Raw genomic sequence first — 22330 nt, forward strand, 5'->3', positions numbered from 1 at the left:
TTAAAGCCCATCATCCCCCTATAATTCAATCCTGTCTGCCGAATTGATCATTGTGCAGGGCCAGTTTTGCCCCTGGCAGTTTTGTCACTTTCTAATGATGCCTTTCAGAGAAGCAAGGCCCGTGTCCTACCAGCACCGGGACAAGTTGGGGCCAATTGCTGTCTTCACGCCAACCTCACTCCATCTGATAAAAAGCCTTTAATTTAGCCACAAGCAAACTCCCTCACACGTACAGTAGAGACGCACATAATACAAACACAGACACAAAACGCATCCCACTGTGTGACGCTCAAAATTGTTGGGTCCCTAATCTGTCACTAGTATTCTTTGCTTGTCTTTAATTACAAACCTGAATCTTCCCATCCTCTCACCCTTTTCACCCACCTCCTCTCCATTAGAAAATCACAGTCCATTGAACCTGCACTCAGGATTATTATTGAAGTGATCACAAGTGATTTGTTTGACCTGTTAAACCACGTCAGTGAAGACAAAATGAGAGGGAAGCAATGTCCACCTTTGATAATAATTACTTGCAGCATGGATTGGCAATAGACCAACGCACAAGGAAATGCAAGAAAGAGCGTGGCAAGAAAACAATAAACTCCTATGAAAAAATAAATGGGTATTTTGTGGGTGACCAGACATCATTTGTGAGTTAAGTGAGGCCTTAAAGGTCAAATCTTGATGGACAAGAAACACATGATATCCTGGGTAAGTATTCTTCAGACGATCATATAAATCCAAAAAAAAAAAAAAAAAATCAGACAAGGTTTTACAAGCCCATAAATGTCAGGTCAAGAAATGCTGCTAGACATTTTGAGCCTAACAACAGCTCTGACCCAATATATATCTGTACTCCATGGCCTGGTTCCTTGCCCAGCCTCTCCACAGTCCCCTAAGGGCACCTCTGGCTGTGTCTAAATATGCCCAAACTTCCTTGCACTGTGCTCAGCAGACTAAGATGATCCGTTGGGAATGTCTCTCACTTCTGCTGGTCATAGTTATTCAAAGTGAGGCTCAAGACAGCAGGGAACCACTATAGGAAAACTTTCATTTCGTGGGTGATGGAAACATGCTAAGTCAGCTGACAGTTGTGCTGTTGTGTAGGTTTGAATCATATGTTGCGATGAAGTGTTTAATGGAGAACATTCACTGTACAGGTCAAATGGATCAGAGATTAAAATGTTAACCATGCTCCTAGCCTTTTCTTACACTTCTTACACTCCACATCCACTCTTCACAGGCAATGAGCCATAGAAAATCCCAGCGGTATCAAGCAGCAGTGCTTCCTCTTCATACGTTGACACCACTCGTGGCTATAGCTGATAGTGTCGCATACCCGATGTAATTAAAATAACCCAGTCGAGGTGTTTTAACATGGCATTCTCTACTTCTCTGGGCCATGTTTGTTCTGTTTCCTGCCCTGTTCGTCCCCCCCCCCCTTATCTTTTAGACCCCCTTGAGTATGGCGTTTTACATTTCTGTTTGTAAAACTGTCAACACATCCACTGGCTGTACTAACGTGTGATTTAGCGCCAGCAGAGAAGAGGGACAGGGAGTGAGAGAGGCAACTGTAAGAGATCTTGCATATTCTCAAAGTGGAATATTTTTTCACTGTTATCCCCCTAACCCCCAACTCTCAACCCCCAAAGATGCCTTGATGTTTGTGAAGGGCTTTTTTACCCTTTAAACAAACACACTGTATATTCTGCTTTTGTTACATTCATTTCCTAATATTTGCCACAGATATTTTCATGTTATCAGTGCAAATTATCCTAAAATTTGATACCGGAATACACAGAAATTTTGTTACTTGGATGTGTCTTGCGGCAAAAATTAATTCAAAAATGAAAATGTTTGGCTGAAAGGAAAATAATTTGCTTTATGAAATAAAAACTAATGTCTGAAAGCTTCCTCGATTCATTTCAGCTGGTGGAGAGCGAGAGAGGATAACGTGTTCGAAATTAATTGGATTAATGTGTGGAGTTGAATTGTGTGTGTGAAATTTACACCTGTCACACTCCTGTCAAATCAGACATCCCCTGTCATTGCTAATAAGTACCTGGGGGAAGTGGTGGCACCTTAGGACTGCGAAATAATAAATAACAGCCATAAATTCTTCTTTTGTTCATTGGAACTGCTCACCTGTGCATATGAATTCTGGTAACATACAAAACAACAGACAAAAATCATACATACATTAAATGTCGCACCTTCCATGATACAAGATGTTGCTGATTTCAGAATAAAATTGTTGAATGAAACCAGTAAAAAAAAAAAAAAAAAAAACACACAAAAAGAGGCATCAAACAAACTAATTGAAATTTCATCTCAGGACATTTTGAAGTGGAAATATTAGAAATTGCTACACGTCCACAATACTAATACACAGTCCACAACAAAAGCCCCACAAGTATCATCTGTCATACATAACACAATAAGAAAAATCTTACACCTACTTTCCAGCAGAAACAGAGGAAATCCCACATTTTAATCATAGAAATACTGTAGCCTGGTCTTGGATTTGTTTGGCTTTAATTTACACCTCTGTTTTGCAGCTGTGAGAGGGGAATTCAGCTTCTGTCTCTTTGGAGAAGAGCACTGGCAGCAGAACATTAGCTCATTTTAACGGCCAGTGTAATAATCTGTGCACTGGAGGGCCTCCGTTGGAAGCTCTACTTTGCACTAAAGCACTGGATGCTCCCCTGTCAATAACAAGGCACTCACTTCATTATAGCTTCACAAGTCGTCCATTTATTATCTATTGGCACCATCAGAGAAAGATAAAACACGGAGTCAGATGTTACAATATATTAATCAAAGATGCACCGATGTGTTAAAATGTAATTTTCTGCTACAGGACTTGGGATGTAATTGTTTGATTCGATAACAGAAGTACATAATATGCCCAGGGACAGAACAGTATGCGTTCTCAGGCATACACAAATAGCTGAAGCTCAGGCCTGAACTAACATTTAAATTTAATCCAACAGGCTGTTCTTTATTTTAAGAAAAAGAGAAGTGAGAGTATGATTGGTGAGTTGACAGTACCGAAACCCACTTCTACCTTTATTACCAAATGTGCATGCAATACACGTAGAAGCTTTTTATTTAATCTAACAATACATGTATCAAATAAATTAATAAATAGTAAAATGTATAATGAGCTTAATATTTTTCCCTGTGGTTTGGAGGTTTGTATTACAATTACATGTTTAGTGTTTAAACTATTTCCATGATTGAATGGGAGTGTTTACAATATTTTTCGAACCTTTGAAAGGTTATTTCTGGAAATACTAACACTATTAGGAAAATAAAAGTAATGTTTACTAAATGTATACTGCTCTTTAATAAACACTTGAGTTACTGCTTACATCTACTATATTTTGAGGAAGACCGAATTGTGAGGGAAGCCATCTTGCTGCTTTGCTAATTAAATGTTCTTTGATCATTCAGTAAAATCCACTGACCAGTAGCCTTCACTCAGAATTCCCTTTAATCGACTTCAAACATTTCTTTAGTAGCTACTTGGACTGAAGAAAATGGTAAGAATAAGAAAAGGTGATAGCTCAACACTTCAGAAAGCCCGAATGTGTGAATCCACACACACGTCTGCATGAGCGTAGTGGCTTAGTGCCGATTATAGTTACACCAAATGTTGAATCGGACTTTCAAAAAACACATTCACGAGAAGCTGTGAGAAATTCACTCACACCAGCAAATGCAAAAGCTGACCACAGCCAACAACAGGGGCAGAGCAGAAAAGCTACATTATTGAGTAGGCAACGGAAACTGAAGATGAGGAAAGGAGACGCAGAGCACATAAACACACAGACAAAAATAAAGCTATATGGCTTTCATCACAGTTTACAAAACTTTTGTGCAGAATTAATAGAGAAGACATTTTGCAGAGGAGGGAAGTGCTATTATGAATGTTGGCAATGATGACATAATGTTAGAATAAAATTATCTGACATATTTCTCCTTTTTTTTTTTTTGACCAGATAAAAACAATCAGCTAACCAAACAAATCAGCAAACCAGTGGAGGGTAAAACCTAACCCCATGGAGGCAAAGTTAGCTGTCACACTCACAACAAGCACAAAGAGGAAGACAGCACGAGACCCCAACAAACCCCTTTCACATGTAATGATTATTCCCCTTCATTAAAACTGCTAGTAACCCTGTTAGGCTGGAATAGACTCACTACGGGTAATCGTGAAAACACTTTTAATCAACCCACAGCAACAGTAGAGACCTTGCTAGAATGTATTCACTCCAAATAAAGCGGGCTCTTTATAAACAGACGTAGCAAAACAGCTAAGACCCTGATAAGACTCCTCACACTCTCCATGGCGAAACCTGCCTGTGAATGTCTCCTGACAGCTTCTTAGCCCTTGTTAGAGAGAATCACTTCCTAATGATACAACCCAGCTTGGAAACATCAACACACACAAAGTAACATGTGCGCATGCAGTTTTACATAAAGTAACATAGCTTGAACCGGATTTACTGATGTGCAGTCGCTATGATAACTTACTTAGCTACAAAAAAAAGGGACAAAATTAAAGTCAGTATAAGTTCAGGACTAAATTTTGGTAGTGTGTTGTTGATGGGATATATATTATCAGCAATCAAAACTATGTAGCCAAAGATTGTTTAAACATTTAACTAAAATTTAAACCTTTTAGACATTTTCCAAGGATGTATTGGTATCATTTTTGCCTGATACTAATTTTATTGATTTTAGTACATAATTTCTCCTTTATGCTTCAAATCCTGACAAGTTAAATTTATAAATTAAACTGATTTAGTGCGATACATTTCTCTGGTTGGATCAGAACTAAATCGACTGTAATTCTTTCACAGTTCACACCCGTGGACTGAAAAAGAAAATGCCACCTCTGTGCACACTGTGGCTGAGGGGCTGACACAAATGTATGCATATGTTTGCCCATAGACACCCACACACATGCACACACACTCGCACGTACGCACACACTTGCAATGCATGCATGCGCACACACACACACACACACACACACACACACACACACACACACACACACACACACACACACACACACACAAACAGGACAGTTGACACATGGTATATCAGCAGGCACAGTTCTTTTGTCCTCTTGCTAGTTTTAGCAACACCACTACTCTTGGAACACATTGAGCTTTTGTCCTGAATGTGTACGATGCAAATGTAAAAACGGAATAACAAAGGAGTTTAATTTGAAAATGTAATACAAAGACTTTTTCCTTTTTTATTTTCATTTTTTATTCGTCTCTATTTTTACTCACCCTCAGGCTTAAGATACAATTTTTTTTAAAATTTATCATACTTGGATAATACAGGGATTCTGATTTTTAGAGACCTATATGGTGCTCTGAGTTTTCCATTGAGCAGTAGACAATGATGACAAAAATGTGTGACTAAAATTTTTCAAGGTCCTGTTCTGTGACTCAGAGGTGTTTATTCTCTCACACGGCCGCAGCTGTATTTGGTGATGGAGCGTGGTGTTTGAACTTTGCCTGAGCGAGCTGTCAGTCATGCCAACAGTGGGTGGAGTTTGAGTCATGGGTGATATGTTTTTGACAGGTATGAGTCAGTGGTGAGGAGCAGGCATGCATGTGCATAAACAAAAACACAAACACAATGATTAAAATGTATCCCCAAATAATAAAAGTAAATGATATGTGTCGGTCAAGGGAGGGTGCTTATTTTTGTCCTGCAAATTGCGTCAACAGACATCCTTCATCTTATCAGGAGTGTTCTGGATAAATGCAGCTTATATAACACTTCCATCCTGACCCAACTTTCTGTAACTGCATCCACTGTTCAGGTATGCTACCAACTCTCTCTTGTGTAAATCCATCTCATCCAACACAAGCTTATCCCACAGATGCTGTCACTCCTTCATCCTGGGTGTGAGAAATATGGGGGCCTAAGGTGCTACTCTGTAAACAGGCTGGAATGTTGTGGCTCGTCCTGCCAGCGTACAGCGAGACGTGCTGGTAACTGCCACAACTTCACAAGGCTGCCGTGTGACCCCGTAGCCGCGGGGCCTCAGACGCCTCTTCATTTGTTAGATGGCTCTGCAGTGCGGTGGAGTGGCTAGAGCAAGGCCTAACAAACACCAAACAAATAGAAACATGGACACACACACACACACACACACACACACAGAGAAAGCTACGACTTCTAAACACTCTGACTAACGTGTATGATGTTCACAATGAATGTCACCCGGTGTCATGAATAGTGAAAAGGCAGATGCGACATTGGTTCTGTTTTCACCTGCATCTGTTGGCAGTGAGGACAGATTATGAAATACGGACTTCATCCAATGCCCTGCGTGTGAAAAGCAGATTCCATGGCTGAAGCTTTTTCTGTTTGCCTTCCCCACATGCTCTTAACAGCGCGCTTAACACCTACAATTATATATTTATATATAAAAAAATAAAAACGATTGGAACAAATTACTTACATCTTGCGTCAGTCTGTAAAAAGCTTAACATCCTGACACTGGCTTTTAGTGAAGCTTCCCAGGAGTGTGGCATGCCATGACAACAGATGAGAACAGCTTCACCATAGCTCAGGATCTGGTGCTCCTTCTGGGGAATGGATGTTGAACAGCAACACTGAAGTGACACAGTTTAAATGATGGATTGAGCCATGTAGTAAGTTACAAGTCTGTCTCAAAAAAAAAACAAAAAAACAAAAACAAAAAACAAACAATAAAAAAAACATCCACGAAACCCTAGAATAAGGCCTCAGACGGCAATCATCAGTGCTGTCAGTTATGAAGCACAACACAAGACTAACGGGAGAAGGAAGAAGAGTAGCATGTAAATCTGAGCAAAAAATGTATGAGTTTTAATTAGAAGCACACAAAATTTACAATGAATAAAGCCCAAACTATAAAACAGTTAACAAAAGAGACTCTCTTGCTCATGCTCTAATCCAAAGTCTCAAAGTGCCCCCTAGTGGGTCTTTTCTGTATCTGCTCTCTGGATAGTCTGGAGAAAATCTGACCCTGTAATAAGGTCTCAGTAGTTCACTGTGCTAATTAAGAGTGCATATTCAGCAAGGGGTCATATGATGACACTCAGTGTCTGACACGGTTGGAGTGCATTAACGGTTTCCTGAACCATAGCAAACTGCTAAGTGTCTGTGAGGGTAAACTGACTTCAATATCGAGAGACTGCAAACTCGTCGAACACAGGCAGTTGAAACAATGCTCACTCTAAGATAAAAAAAAAAAAGCAGGCAAATATATAGCATTAAAATTGCAGCCACATGTTGTTGAAGAGTTTTAATCACAAATTATTGATTCCTCTGAGTAAATCCTCTTGAGTAATTGCTCAAAGGCATTTCAGCTAGTGTTGACACAGGGGCTTAAATCTGGGTGTCCTGGCCCAGTCGTATTTTCCTCACTCACTACACCACCCTGCAGCAGACCCAACTGGACACTGGATACCTTTACAGCACTGACAGGATAGGTGAAAGCCTGTATTAATCGAGGTTTCCTCCTTCTCCATTTGTATTGCTGTGATTCAAGACACATGGAGCACAAGGAAAAAAACGGACAGCCTGTGTACAACAGCCTCCAAAGCCATTACTGATTGATAATACACTCTGTCTCTACATCTCTCCATAACTCCTTCCCACAACACAACCTGGCACCTTGTCCCACTGGCTGGCCCTGAAGGAAAACAATTACCAGTGAGGCGGAACAACAATACCCAGAAAACATCTGCTTGTGCCGGCTGGGGCCACTGTGTGTCCCTGCTGTCTTCCATATAGGACACATGCCTGCCTGGATATGCTGAGGGGTCTGAGTGTACAGGGCCCAGTCTCCTGCTCCTCGCACTGCCTTACCCTCCGCCTGTTCGCCTGTCGATCCACCTGCCTCTACGACTGCCTGTCTGCCTTCTCTGGCGATGGCAGCTCCCTCAAAACAGACGAGGGCCCGCCTGTCAGAGCAGTTGTTCGTTTGGGTGAATTCCCTTCTGCTTGGACGCGACGGTGCACCAGTATGGCTCCTAAGCGGAGGCAGACAGAAAGGCGATCAGGATGACACGGTGGGCCAACACCCATATGATGGCTCCCTCCTGTTATAGCTCAGCTCAGCAGATGGAAGCCCCCATCTTTGGGGTAAACACTGCACACAGAGCCTAACAGTGATCAAAGAGCATGAATAAATAAAGAGAATAAATCATGTACATCTTGTATGGCACCTACTGGAGTCTTGTCATCTCCTCCAACACACCCACCCAACCCTCTTACTTACTGACACAGAGAGGACAATAGACCAGATATAAGACCCAAGGTTCAATTATTAATTTAATTTTAATCGCTTGAGAAAGTATGACTTGGTTAGTAGTATCATATTTAAAAAAAAATCCAAACATAGATACTTCAAACATGCTCTGTTCTACCTCAGTTTATTGAGTTTATATTGCCACCTTGTGGCCATCATTGAGGCTGACTGATTACAATATTTCCCTATAGTAATTCTCTCAACTGTCTGACTTTTCTCAAATCTTTACTTTCCCTCAATACTTTAAACAAGCTTTAAAAATGAAAAAAAAAAAAAATTGAATTGAACCGCAAACAAGTTATGTCCATAGTAAGCTAGAAAGAATAGGACCCCTGGCTAAAAGCGGGGTTAAAGCAAGAAAGTAAATGTATAAATAAATAAATACATCAGGGCAATACAAAGTTGCTGTTAAAGTATTAGATGGGTTATTGAAGTATGACTAAAGGTAAATTACACTAAGATACAGATTACTTTAAAAATAGAGTCATGTTATCAGAAGTACATTTTCACGAACATAATCTCACCACTACGTAGAAAATAACTCTAAGCACATACATTAAAGTAAAAGTGGTGTCATTCAGCTGAAAGACAAAATCTACTCTACTACTATCACCATCACTATCATGATGATGATGATGATGATTATAATTATTATGTGTAGATTTTTATCTAAATATCAAGTTCCTGTGGTTTTTCTTCTTTTTCCTGTGCACGTTATATAATGTCTATTTGCACTTGCACCGCCTGCCCAGCCATCACTGGCCTTGCTTCACTTCTCCTCCAACCGGGGAGGTCGGCCCCTCCCACGGTAGTAGAGCTTCTGCTGCTTTCATAAACTGTAGGAAATACCGAGAGAAGGACGTTTATCGGGCAGAATGCCTGATAAATTGATCGATTATGAAAGTTATACTAGCTTTGGCTTTATGTGAACAGTTAGTCTGGGCTAGTAATTCTGTTTTGTCTCTATCGCTTATGGTTTGAATGTTTGTTTTGGTTGAAAATAAAATGATATATCCACAGAAACACACTATGATGTCAAATAAATAAATGGATGATAAACAAATTACAAACATACACAAAAAAAAAAATGCGTGTCTGGTCCATTGCTTCTGTTTCATTCATCAGCGAAAGTAGCTCCATGCGACTGGATTTCTTAAAATAGGTAAGAACTAGCCTAGGCCTGCACACAGAAAGTACATTTTCAGTGTTACAGGGTAAATTTAGTATTTCCAACAAGGTGTCAGTCTGTTAAGTTCCTGTTGCATCTGACTAATTAACCGTTAAAACCCAGTCAAGTAATTATCTGTGCGTGTCACCATTTCAAACCTCTGGTCTCCGGTCCCTGGGTCGCAAGCTCTTTCGAGGGGCACCTGAAGGCGCCATTGTTGACACTGGCTCGGTGTGACAGGGGAGTAGCGCCGCGAGGGAGGCGGGTTTGTTTGGTGACACCTCGCGGGGACACGCCTGCCGTGACAGCAGCGGCGGCGGCGGCGGCGGCTGCGGGTTTGTGCGGCTCTGACACCGCGCGCTACCCCCCCCCCCCCCCCCCCCACCCGAAGCGGAGACTGAAGTGCCCGACAACCCTCTCGGCCAGTTCTTAACGGAACAACTTCCCCACACTAACTAAATGAACCGGTTTCCCGTTGCTCTGCCCCCGGCTGCTGTGGCTCTCCGCATCGCGGCAGCAACGGCGATGTAAAGCGAGTTGCACTGCCGCGTCTTCCTCTCGATATGCTTCTGACATAGCGAGGAGCCAAGAAGTGACTGAGGTATTTCGGCATTGTTTTGCGACTTGCTTGTGTTAGCGCGCCGCCGCCGCCGTCGCCGTCATCCGCCGTTGAAGCTACAACACAGACACATCGCCAGAGGCCCCCGCAGCGGCGACAAAAACCTCGTTATGATGCTTATAAGTCGCTCGAAGTCGGGACATCGTCAGGTTTTACATATGTTGCTGGAGTTTTGTCTTTTTTTTTTTTTTTAACCGTGTTCAGTAAAATGTCCATTGGTAACTGCAGCTTCATTTGCCTGTAAGCGAGCACTGAAGGCAAAGCAGGCAGACACACAATAGCAACTCAGGAAGGAGCCAACTTTGAAGGGCTTTTTTTTGTTTTTGTTTTTGTTTTTTTTTCTTTCTCAACCGTCGTCCTACAGTTTAGTGCTGACCCTGGGGCCTCGCCGGCTAGGTAACTAGTCCCGGCACAGATGCATACGAGTCTTGTGTATCGCAGCTAACTAAGAGTAAGAGTTCGTCAGTCTTAGTCTCAATTAGCGGCCAATTCGTAGCCATTCATCTCAGTGAGACGTTAATGGTCCGGGGGGCGGGGGGGGGGGCAAGGCACAATTCACGTCACAGGGGCTCATTAATATGAGCCAACAGGTGCGTTCACCGGAGATGTCCGGGCAGGCCACGGTCCGTAGCCTGCCTTGCTGCTCTCAGTGTGCCACAGTGGGAAAACGTTCAGCGCCAGGTCCCCTCGGGACATGTGTGCATGAGGCAGCTGATTTCAGTCCGAACAACCAGCCTCGACCTCGTAACTTACTGACGGCCCCAGAATGCAGACTTGAAGCGACTGGGTGCTAAACATCACCCTGGTGCTGATTTCAGAAGGCTAGTTTTTGATCTGTCCCTCAGACAAGGTGACTTTTCCCCTTTACTCTGCTTGTCTCTGCTTTATTGCTTGGGGACTTGAGAACACTTTGCACCCGCCACTGATATAATGCAATGAAGCTTTCTTGCACACACACCACATTCAGTGTTTTGTTTTTGTTTTTTTTCATTTTGTGCAGTCTTTTGTGAGTCTTTTTGGGTCCGGAAGGTTTCTACTGTAACTGAATGAAACCCCCGTGTGTGTGTGCAAAAAGTGGTAACCACAGATTTTTCATGACAGATGTTTTGACTTGTCAAGGCAGGAGAAAAAACAGGTGAGGCATCAAGTGTCCCAGGAAGCCATGATTCAGCCATCGCTAATGTTATTACAGTAATAACAGCTCTGCTTTTCCTGCTTTGAAATGTCAAAAACATCCTTGTCATAAATGTCCTTTATTAAAAGAAAGCAATATTGCTGTCCCACAATTCCTAGTTCTAATAATAGATGACTCATAATGCAGGACTTCTTGAACAGCTGGTTTTTATATGTCTAGTAAATTTTATTATTAGGTTTTGGGTTTGATGGTAAGGATGTTGGATATAGTGTAGTGCTCAATTATACAGTGTATGTTAGATGAAAAATAAATCCATGTTTATTTTACCAATGATTTTCATTACACAAACCAAAATTATTACAATGAGCTTCAGCTTGAGGCAGAGTACTTAGAATTAGTAAAGCAAAACAAATAGGCAAATTCAAGTTTTGTACTGTGTAAGCTAAATGTGGATTCCGTTATCTATTGTTTGTCTTTATCCATGATTTTCTTCTATACTCACTTTGATTTAGTTAATTACATACATTTATTTATTTTTAAATAATGTTAAATAACACAGTGTATTGGTAGGGTCTTTTGTTTATAGCATCTAGTGAAACATTTTTTTTATTTTTTATTATTGTCTTGTCCTGCACTCACCTGCACGTCAGTAGAAACCAGCAGTCAAGGGAGTACATGCAGATCTGTGTTTATTTGGGGGCGATGGTTGTGACAACAAATCTGTGACTCCTTTTGTATAGTCCCCCTCTTTAATTCATCTTGTTTTAATACATTGTTCCCCTCCACCTCACTCTACCTTTTCTAGGCACTGAAGAGGAAGATGGAGGTGCAGAGTGGTGTTCAACAGGCGGAGCCCAGCCCTCTGGGCTCCCCTCGGTCAGGGGCCAATCAGCAGACTGAACTGGATGACAGACAGACGGATGCCAGTGGCAGGCCTCCCTCTGACAACCACAGTAAGGATGCGCAGCCAGCAAGCCAGAAAGATGATAAAAAAGTAAGTCGCAGACTCCCACTGCTGCACATCTGCAGCTGCTGTGCTGTGTTTGTGTGTGTCTGTACATGTGTGGGATGAGTGATGAGATCCCGCCTGTCTGTTTAGCTTTCATGGGTGATATGTCCTGTACTTCCACACAGAGAGACTCTTACTCATTCATTTTATTATCTTTTGGAGTGCTGAGAAGCCAAGTTGCACTTTGCATATTTTATGGTGTTCAGTGATGTCAGGAGCACTAATACCTGCAGAGACATGTGGGTTATCTAGTGTTGGAAGGACCTGTTTGCTCATCAGTGCTGTTGCAAGAAAAAGTGAAACTGTAGGTACTTTCGGGCTTCGGCTTCAGCGGTTTCAAAGGAAGTAGGTAATGTGTTGTTATGTTACCATGAGAACCGTGAGCATGTACAACGAACCAGAGGTAGGAAATGCACATCTAGAATTGCTTAGTATTACATGCAGCCTAAGTGGCTTGTGCAGTCTCCATGTGTCAATGCTGATTCCCAAACATATCAGCCCTCTGCCATCTTGGAGCCCCCTGCACGTCCAAGAGTGAAAGTAAAATCCTCGCTGGCGCTCTTCCATCTCAAGGATGTCAATCATGCCGGAGCCAGAGCCTCTTTCCATCAATCAGCCCGAGAGGCTCTATATGCCTTGGAGCAGAGAAGAGATAGCGGCAGAATAAACACAACAGATATTCGAAAGCATTCACTAGATGACAGGACTGAATGCTACAGGCATCTCTGAATGGGATGCTTGTCATGGCTTGCTGTATCAATTTTGAGTCTTTTGAGAAGACTTTGAGCAAGAAGCAATTGACATAATCCTCATCTTGGTTAGGTAAAAGTATCTCTCAGAAGCATTAAGAAAACATTACAAACTACTGGAAATGTAGAACATTATAATTGTTTTAGGTGTGGTGTCCGCTTGTCTAGGCAGGAGGCCTCTCACCAGCAAAGGATGTACTGTGGCTTACATATATCTTCCAAATGGCTGTTTTTACAAATTTTTGTGAGCACAGAAATCTTATTTAAAGTGTGATTAAAAAGTTTGTGTGCAATCATATGGAAATAAGACTTCCATAATTAGAATGCATATAGGATGAAAGTGCAGTGCTGTTTTGCAGCTGCCTCTCAATTTTATCATGAATTTTTCTCATGTAGCTACGGAGTTGTCAAAAATGACCAGTGGCCAATTTGGATATATTTTCTTTCACCCACTGACACTGTCTCATAATAATTGTTGTAATAGTTTAATGGAATAGAACTATTACTATAAACTATTACTAATTTAAGCTTTTGATGCGCGTCTTTAATCAGATATTTTTACCAGCATTTTCTGGTAAAACCGTGCAAATTAAAGGAGAAATTAGACATTGTCTTTTTCAGACAGTTCATAGAAATCCCTTGTCATAGAATTTTTGTAGGGAAATAAAATACCCATTTTCCACAAGGTTGGATAAATGATTGCCTCTTCTCTTACGGGTAATTGGTTGCAATTGGTTCCGGCTATTGGCTTGGAAGATTTTGAGGTTGTAAAGTGATGTTCACAAATAATTCCAAAGTTTGTAGTTGTAAATCAAACTTTGTAAACGTGTAAAATAAATCTGCATGAGTCACTCAGAGGGCAGATGGTTCCATCGCCCTCATCTCTGCTACAGGCCCTGAAAGATGTAGTAGATTTTCAAGACTGACGGCAGCGCAGGCTCTTCTGCGACGGTGTTGTACAAATACAAATCTTTTCTACGATTGCACAAACTTGAATTTCTCATAGAGATTTATTTTACAGGTTTACAAAAGTTGATTTACAACTACAAACTTTGGAATTATTTGTGAACGTCACTTTACATGCTTGCGCCGGCGAGGTGGTGGTCATACCTCAGGAAGGCATGGAGGGAATTTCATTACATCTGGCACAAACATCCACGTGGGCTCAAGGATGAACTGATTAGATTTTTGGTGTTCAAAGGTCAAGGTCACTGTAACCTCACAAAACTTGCTTTTGGCCATAACTCTAGAATTCATATGCTAATTATGACAATTTTTCACACAATTTCCTGATAGGATAAAATGATGATGTGATGACATTTTATATCCAAAAGGTCAAAGGTCAACTTCACTGTGACATCATAAAGTTCTGCAAATACACCTAACACCTTTTCATTAAATTCCTTAAAAGTCTACACTACATTTGTTATGAATCTGGACAGACATGGATGTAAACTGCAACTTGACTGGTTGACAGAGTAATACAACTGCGAGGCAATAATTCTAGTTTCATCTTTGTGCTGTTTTCTGGTTAATTAGCAGTTGATTCAACACCTGCTGCAATTTACTGAAGGTGGCCCTGGGAGTGTTTTTGCTTCTGACACTGCTTGACCAACCCGTTGGCAGGCTTGCTACTGCTGCCGTGGTGTCATCGGTTAGCCCGGACAGTTTATTCATCAAGGTGTCATCAGTGGAAGTGGACCAGTGTTCTTGTCCTTGTTAAAGGGTGGTTGCCTGTGGCTTGCCCTGTTGTTTATTAGTGATACATCACGGAGAATGAGGTGGCACAGTCTGACCTGTGGGCTCAAGCTCAGGGCTGCTGTGGCATATGAGGTCATCCACAGTGCAGTCAGCTGTTGCATAAAGGTTAAGGAAGTCAGCTGGTGAAAGTAAATTTGCCTGTTTTAATCCTCAGACTGCCTCCAGAATCTGAATACCCCGAGGCAAAAAAGTCAAGGTTTAAAATTCATTTTACTCTCTGCAATGTACTGATGAAATGCCCTTCAGTGAGCACTTAATCCCCAAGTGCTCTTGCTTGTGATGTTATCTGCCAACTGTGGTTGTGCTATGGGGTTTTATGTCTTGTGAAGCAGCCTTGTGGTGGAAAAACAGCATATAAAATTGGTCACTGACTCTTTGGTATGATGATTTTTTTTTTTTTTTTTTCACATTTTCAGTGTCAGTGCATTCTCTTTTCACGTTGAACTCGGTTGATTCCTGTCGACACCTTGGTGTCAGTTAGTCAATCAGAAGCTGTGCGTAATTGGTCACAGTTGAACGCCCTGGATTGAATATATGACACCACATGACTCACAGACTACACTCTAATCTCGTATCATTGTTTGTGGATCGGTGGGAGTCGTGTAGCAGCAACACTTAGAATGAAAATAAAAGTGAGGAAAAACTTAGTCAATCTGTAATTTAGATTTTCAACGCTTCAAGCTTCTAGTGTCCAGGTGGGCATTGTCGTGACAATGGTTGACAGACATGGTCCTGTGTTGCCCACAAACATTTATACACGATGTTTGTGTTTTTTAAATTTTAAACATGCTTATATAGCTTTGGTTTTGTACTATTTCAATTCAAGAGGCCTGTCCCTTTACGACTTTTGACATTTGGGATGACTCATTGTTCTCTTACATTTGTATTCCATCTGGAAAATGGAAGCTAGCAAGCTAGGCTAAGTAGCTTCCACTCAGAATGTGGTACCTAGTTCGCATTGATTCAACTAGATGTGGTTGGCAGATCCCATACATATTGTGCTCTTCCTACATTATACAAAGGAGGGAGGGTCTAGCTAGGTATCTCTCTTTCATGGCTTCAGTTGTGTTGATGGTGAATGACCAGACTGTCAAAACTCACAACCACTGGTACTCCTAACTGTAACCTAAGTACCCCGAATGTCACCCTGAGATTTGAATCATGACATGGAGTATTGTACAGCTGCACTGAGTTACCTAGGGAGTGGTCAAATGACGGATGGGACTAAGCAATGGTTAACAACTTCAGCCATCAGGCTTTAGCTGACTGTAAGCCCCGTTAGAAATGAACTGTTATCACAAACTATTTTTAGTGTCCAGATTTTGCGCCAATGGAATTACAATAAAGACAAGAAAACACCAAGGAAATATATATTGATTTCATAGCAAAAATAATTTTTGTCAGTTTGACTTAAAAAAAGGTTTAGATTCTTCAGTGCAAATTTGGAAAACAAAGGCTCAGGGTCGATCCCTTCAGCAGGCACATGTTTCATAGATGAGTCCTCAAGGAAGATCAGGTAAAGTTTTCTTTTCAAGGGTTGAGCTGAAGTTCACAAAGCTGTCCCTGCACTTTAACCTTAACGTGACCCCTGACACTTCGCTGTACCCTCACCCCCGTGTTGATCTGTGACACTTAATGAAGTGGAGTACATGACCTCTAAACCATCCGGAGGCATTATTTCACATGCATCGCTGTATTGGTTTGTGCTCATTATTCTGCATTTAGCTTTGCTGAAATCTCAAAGCATCAGCCAACCACCGACAATGATGAGTTATACTCCTGATTTGAAATATTACACTAATTGGTGTCATAACAGCCTACTGACCTTTAACTCATTAACTTGACTGGAAGTGGAAAGCACAAAGCACATAGGAGTTAACTTGCTGATCCTGCAATTTTTATAATTGTTCTCTACTTTAAGAGTCTGTGTATGTGAGTGTGTATTTATGTTTGTGCTTGTGCACACTATTTCTACAGACAGAGTTTATCTCATCTCTCATATGTATGTAAAAGTCGTACCAGCGATTATTGCTGTTATTTTGATTACACAATTGAGAAACATTCAGGAACAGAGGAAGCATATTATATTAAATTCCTCTGATTTTGTGTGCACTTCCCCATGAGCGATCAGAAAATTAAAATCCATGCAGATGCTACTTAGTCAGGATTAGAATGAATTTCATGTTTGCTAACCAATAAAATCAACTTGTGTAAGCTGCAATCAGATAAGTTGGACTTTCTTGACCTTGTGATGACCTGTTGTCCAGATGCTCTTGGAGCATCTGCCCTGATGGTTTCTCACTCATCATCACTATAAAGTTAACTGGAAAGGCAGATGGCTTCTCACCTTGCTAGGCAATTTGGTTTCAGCAGTGGTGTGACAGGTTGGGATACTATTCACTCTAATTACTACTTTTTTTTCTAAACTCTGTAAACTCTGAAATTGATCAGCAGTTTAACTGTTAAAGATTTTTATCATTGAATTTTAAATAAAAATTGATTTTGTTTTTGCTGTAAATTGTACACAGTCTGTCAGGAAGTACACAAGATATCAGAAAAAATGTCTGATAACAGGATAAGATATACAAAAATGTCTGCCAGGGAAAGTTTTTGCTTTCTCTATCAGCATTGCTGGAGTGAGCAGAGTGTGAGTTCAGGTAAATATGGACTGACATCCTGAACACCCCCTCCACAGCCCCCCTCGTCCTCCAATCCACAGATTGCCTCAATGGTAGCTAGCGGGGCCCAGATAATTACCTTTTGTTATTTCTCCTCCCACACTTTGCTTTTGAAGTCCTTGCTGCCTAGCTGCCTCAACTCTAATAGCATCCTGGCATGCCATCGATCCTACACCCCTCCTCCGGATATGAATGGGTAGTGGAGGTGTGCTGATGGGTTGTGGAGGGAGCAGCCCAGGAGTCTGCCCCAGGCCTCTGCAGGTTTCCTAAAGTGTAGGTTAATCAATATGCCAGTATGCCTGATCATGGAAACAGCACAATGCACAAATGACTGTAATATGCACATTAAACAGAAAATTACAATGGGCTCTTTGCAAGCGAACAAATTGAAAATTGGCACCTTGTCAAATGCTGTACATTTACACATACAAATGGCTGGCTGTTTTTAACTGCAACAAATTGAACCTCTTGTAACTGTGTGTAGCGCTCGGCATGGCACTTCAAAACCTCCACAATAGTAGGGACCTTTAATAAGTTCTTACCACTCCATTTTGTTGATGCTTTTTGATGCTCTCTGTTTTGCAGAGAGGTGAGCTGTGGCTTGACTGTGACGGCAGAGGACCGCGGGCAGATACAGTACAACTGCATGTGTGCAGCTTATGTGATAATCTCATTACTGTAATGCTATCCTAAGCATTATTGGAAGATCATTATTTAAAGCTACTGTAATTGAAGAACATTTTGAAAAAAATCCATCTTGACTGGATAGTCTTGGAAAGATATTTAGTAATGGTTTTCTACATGTACTTTTAAATAAATACAACCAATCCAATTTAGATACATACGTATACTTAAAAACCAAATAGCAGTAAATGTTAATAAAAAGAATTGGTTTTCGAGATGTCATTCTTGAACTGTTGTGGCGGAAAAGTTTGGAAAGTATTTGGATTGCATGTGTTTGTTCTCAGCATGGAAAAATAAGTGAACCCCAAAATGCAGTCATGAAAAAAAAGACCTTTATTAGGGCAGACAGGTTGACTTGCAAAACAGGTGTAACTAATAACTTCAATAATAGCTGCATATTATTGCGTTTTACGGTCCCAGGGCACTGATATTGTGCCTGCTGGCTCACTGTCAAACCTTACTGGCACAGGTAAATGAAACATTTTATTAATTAATGTAACTATTGTAACATCAGTGCTTTTCCTACAATGACAAGTCAAAACGTCCAATGTAAGAAAGATAATTTTTTTTCTTGCATCAGGGTATCAGATATACAGTAAATCATCCAGACTCCAATTCAGCCATATCAATTTGCTAAAAGAAATAATTGGACCGAATTGCTCAGCAGTAGTTGATAATGATGTACTTTGAGTCAAACAAATAATGATTATTGAAAACAAGACAGGAGAGGTTTTTTTCATGGAAGACATTTTGAAATTCACCAATAGGAAAGGCATAGATAAAACTAATAAAACTACTGATGGCTGAATTCCATTTAGCTGCATTGGTTTCAGGGTCCACGTATTATGCGTACTTGCTCGCTGTCACACTGTCGTGGCGTACTGGGGCACATAATTACAACATAGCCATTGTTAATGTTATTATTAAAACCTGTGCTTTTCCTACCATGTCTGGTGTCTATATATTAATCAAATGCAGCTCAACTCTGTCATTGGGTCTAGGCTATTTCTTCACTCTGTATCAGAAACATACTGATACTGCTAATCATCACAAGAGTGCAACCAAAAGATGAAAAATCCTCTAAACATCAAGTCCTAAATATGGCCACATTTCAACAGACAGCCTGACAAAACCGCTGCAAGGTGCTAATTGTGCAAAACTGTAATGAAGCACTGCAGGAGCACCACTAAAATATCCAGCCACGAGTTGAGGTGATACATGATTTACATCAGCAATCGATATTGAAACAACTAACGGTAACTGGGCAGCAATGACTGAGCTCAGGAAGTTACCAACCACAACACATAAGTTGTAAAGCAAGCACTTTACATACACTGTTTCAAAAAATATTCTGTCACGTTGTTTGACAGTTACCTTTTAAATTTTTATGCCTTTCTCATATTGAAAAGAATGGACTGTATCCCTATCCGGGGAGGTGACATAAATATATTGTCTGTGGAGTGTCCAGAGAAGGAGGTAATTGAGTTAGCTCCTGGTTCGGGTAACAGGGTCAAGCCTTAGTCCATGATCTCATGTATTAGGGACAGATGATCATTAGTAAGAAGGTAAAAGAGCATTACAGATTGAATTTTGAATCCTTTGCTCTATTTGTGATCAGTGCATGGATGCCTACTGTAAACTTTTGCTTGCCAGGTATTTTGGTTTACATAGCTCTTGTCAGAAAACTTTACAAGATTCTTTACTAACAACAACAGTATAGATGGTAGGAAATGCTAATCAGTGTGACTTGTATGCTATTTAATGCGTTTTATGACTGGCTCTGGCTATTTGTAGAGTCTTTATTTGTGTTCCTGCTTACTATTTTAGTCCATTGGTTCTTTAATCTGTGATAAAAAGTACAGTGGATGATCAAGCATGTCAGATGTTTATCATGTAGTCATGTATCAAGACACATACTCTTTTAGTGGCTGTATTTAGCTCTTATCAGTGCATTTTACTCCTCTGTTCAAAGCAATCTCTTAGTATAAACATAGATGACACATGGGCAGTCACGTGTGCACACAGCTACACGTGCACACACACACAAACACACACACAGACACACAATGACACACTACCAGGAGATCACACGGACCTTATTAGCTGCTGTCACAAAACATTTATCCCTCATCTGTTTCTGGAAGCTGTCGCGAGCAAAAGGTTGCTCTCTGCTGCAAAGTGGCGAAGTGGGCTCCTCACTGTGTTTTTCATTCTCTCTAATGGAGAGCAATGGCATGGGCCCCAGCCATCTCTATCTGGGGCCCTGTCCAAACAGGGGTGATTTCTGCCTGAAAATAGCCCTGCTGTCAGCTCGCCTTAGTTGCTGGGCCCGCTGAGAGTCAGTTAAGGGGATCAGTGCTCGCTGGAGTGTGTGGCTCAGTGGTAAGACACGGTGCTGGTGACACATTGCTTTGATGGGATCATGGACTGCTCCTAATCCCCCCTCGACACAGATGACCTGAGGGGCTCACTGGACTCAGCAGAGTCACCAGTCATGACTCCAGCTCCGCCTGACTTCACTCTCCTATCCCATTGACCTCCAGCCTTTACACTCTCAAACCGCATATAAACAGCCTTCAGCTTTGTGGCTGACAGGTGTCTAGGGTCACTGTCTCAAAAAGAATTTCACCTTTGAGATCTGTGCTGGAGGTTGTTTTACATGTGCTTGTATTTAAAATGTTGACAAAAATCCCTTTGTTTTTCTTTTTTGAATACAATGCAAAGTATTTCAGGATACTTCAAAGCCAGATCTTTTCTGCAGAAAATGTAAAAGCTATAAAAAAAACTGCTGCTGTTATGCATTTAGCTGGTTCATAATGAAATATTTGTTGGACATGCAACTTGATTTGTAGGCCAGCAATTTGGCATGGGAACATAAGCATGAGAACACCCTATTTAGGAGGCCATCTGGAAAATCCTTTGCTGTGATTTAGGGAGAAAAAAAAAATCATCCCCTTGCATTTTCATTTCTTAATGAATTGTCTCTGGAGTATACAGAGTTTGAATGAGTTTGTGTCTGACTCAGTGTAAAGACTGGGAACTGTTAACTCTCTGAGTTTGTGATGACTTAGCAGCAAAGCAAAGGTCAAGGAAGATGTGCAGATTTGCCAAATGTGCTAGATTAGCAATACTCATTCCTGGTTTTCGCAGAGTGGAATTCTCAAGAGTTGTATATCTGGCCAGAAAATATGTTTAATTTTTTCATTTCTGGTTATAGACTGCACATCCTTTTAGCTCTCAAAGTTACAAAAATGTAAATAGGTGATCGTTTGTGATAGAATTACAGAAACATAATATGGAGCTTGACAACCACTGCCTCAAAGGGAATGGATGGATTACATGTTTTACTAACTCCAGTGGCATGTGGCTTGTTTTTTGTGGCCATTCTGCATAGCAAAGGGGTATCTTGTTAGGTAGTGGGTACACATAAAGGGGCCGACAGTAATTGGTTTTAGAATTACACCAGTAGTAACACAATGCAAAACAAATGATCAGAACTGGTCCTCTAAATGTAAGCACTGACAAGCACTCTTCAAAACAGAAGATATATACAGATAGACAGATATACCGATCAGCTGCACACAATATCTTTAAACTGGAAAGAATGAGAGGAAAAATAATTTTTACATGATTAGCAATATTACTGTTTTAGGTAAGCCATTTTCTGGGTGCAACAACAATGAAAAAGCTGTGAAAAACTGAGATGTTTGTATTGAGCGAGATGAAATGGGAAGATGAAAACGTGTATGTTGATGTTTTTGGTCTTAATACATATACCTTTAGAACTCTATGAATTTATTACAGCCACTGTTGGTTTTGTATTATGACAAATATGAAAATACATTTAACTCATAAGAAAGCCTTTATACCATTTTTTTCTAAAGGAAAAAAAAAGATATCAGTAGAAAGAACTTGATATAGAACCCAACTTGGCCGCAGAGAGAGTGATTTGCATTCTGAGCAATCTAAAAAGCCCTGTTTGGATATACTTCGGATTTCAGTCAGTAGACGGCAAAATTGTGGAGCTTAGAGATAAAGGTGTACAGTAAGCCTACCATTCCGGCACTAGCAACCTGAGGGCATATCTTTAAAATATGAACCCAAGTAGTTATGCCTCTTGTTGTATTGTTTTGCCCTTTTATGGACATTATGTGCAAAAACAGATATTCGAATGGTTCGAAACCTATTTGTTCTT

General features: G+C 40.8%; 1 protein-coding gene and 1 long non-coding RNA gene across 8 annotated transcripts in view; one reads left to right on the top strand and one right to left on the bottom strand.

Annotated features, from left to right (window-relative positions):
* Window positions 1–5306: 5306 nt before the first annotated feature.
* Window positions 5307–9786, bottom strand: LOC120786727. The gene is made up of 4 exons (XR_005706752.1): window positions 9659–9786; window positions 7891–8054; window positions 6497–6650; window positions 5307–6135 (listed from the first exon to the last, which is right to left on the bottom strand). It is a non-coding gene; the product is annotated as an uncharacterized LOC120786727 (long non-coding RNA).
* A 106-nt stretch (window positions 9787–9892) lies between these two features.
* rbms3 (RNA binding motif, single stranded interacting protein) overlaps window positions 9893–22330 on the top strand; it is a 271775-nt gene continuing 259337 nt past the window's right edge. For 4 of the 7 annotated variants that reach the window (XM_040121926.1, XM_040121936.1, XM_040121927.1 and 1 more), the window contains exons 1-2: window positions 10114–10268; window positions 12060–12248. In XM_040121926.1, coding sequence (XP_039977860.1) covers window positions 10230–10268; window positions 12060–12248 — 228 coding nt within the window. In that variant the 5' untranslated portion in view covers window positions 10114–10229. The other 3 variants (XM_040121928.1, XM_040121930.1, XM_040121929.1) reach the window with 3 other exon arrangements.

The sequence above is a fragment of the Xiphias gladius genome, chromosome 24, assembly GCF_016859285.1.
Source record: "Xiphias gladius isolate SHS-SW01 ecotype Sanya breed wild chromosome 24, ASM1685928v1, whole genome shotgun sequence".
NCBI lineage: Eukaryota > Metazoa > Chordata > Actinopteri > Istiophoriformes > Xiphiidae > Xiphias > Xiphias gladius.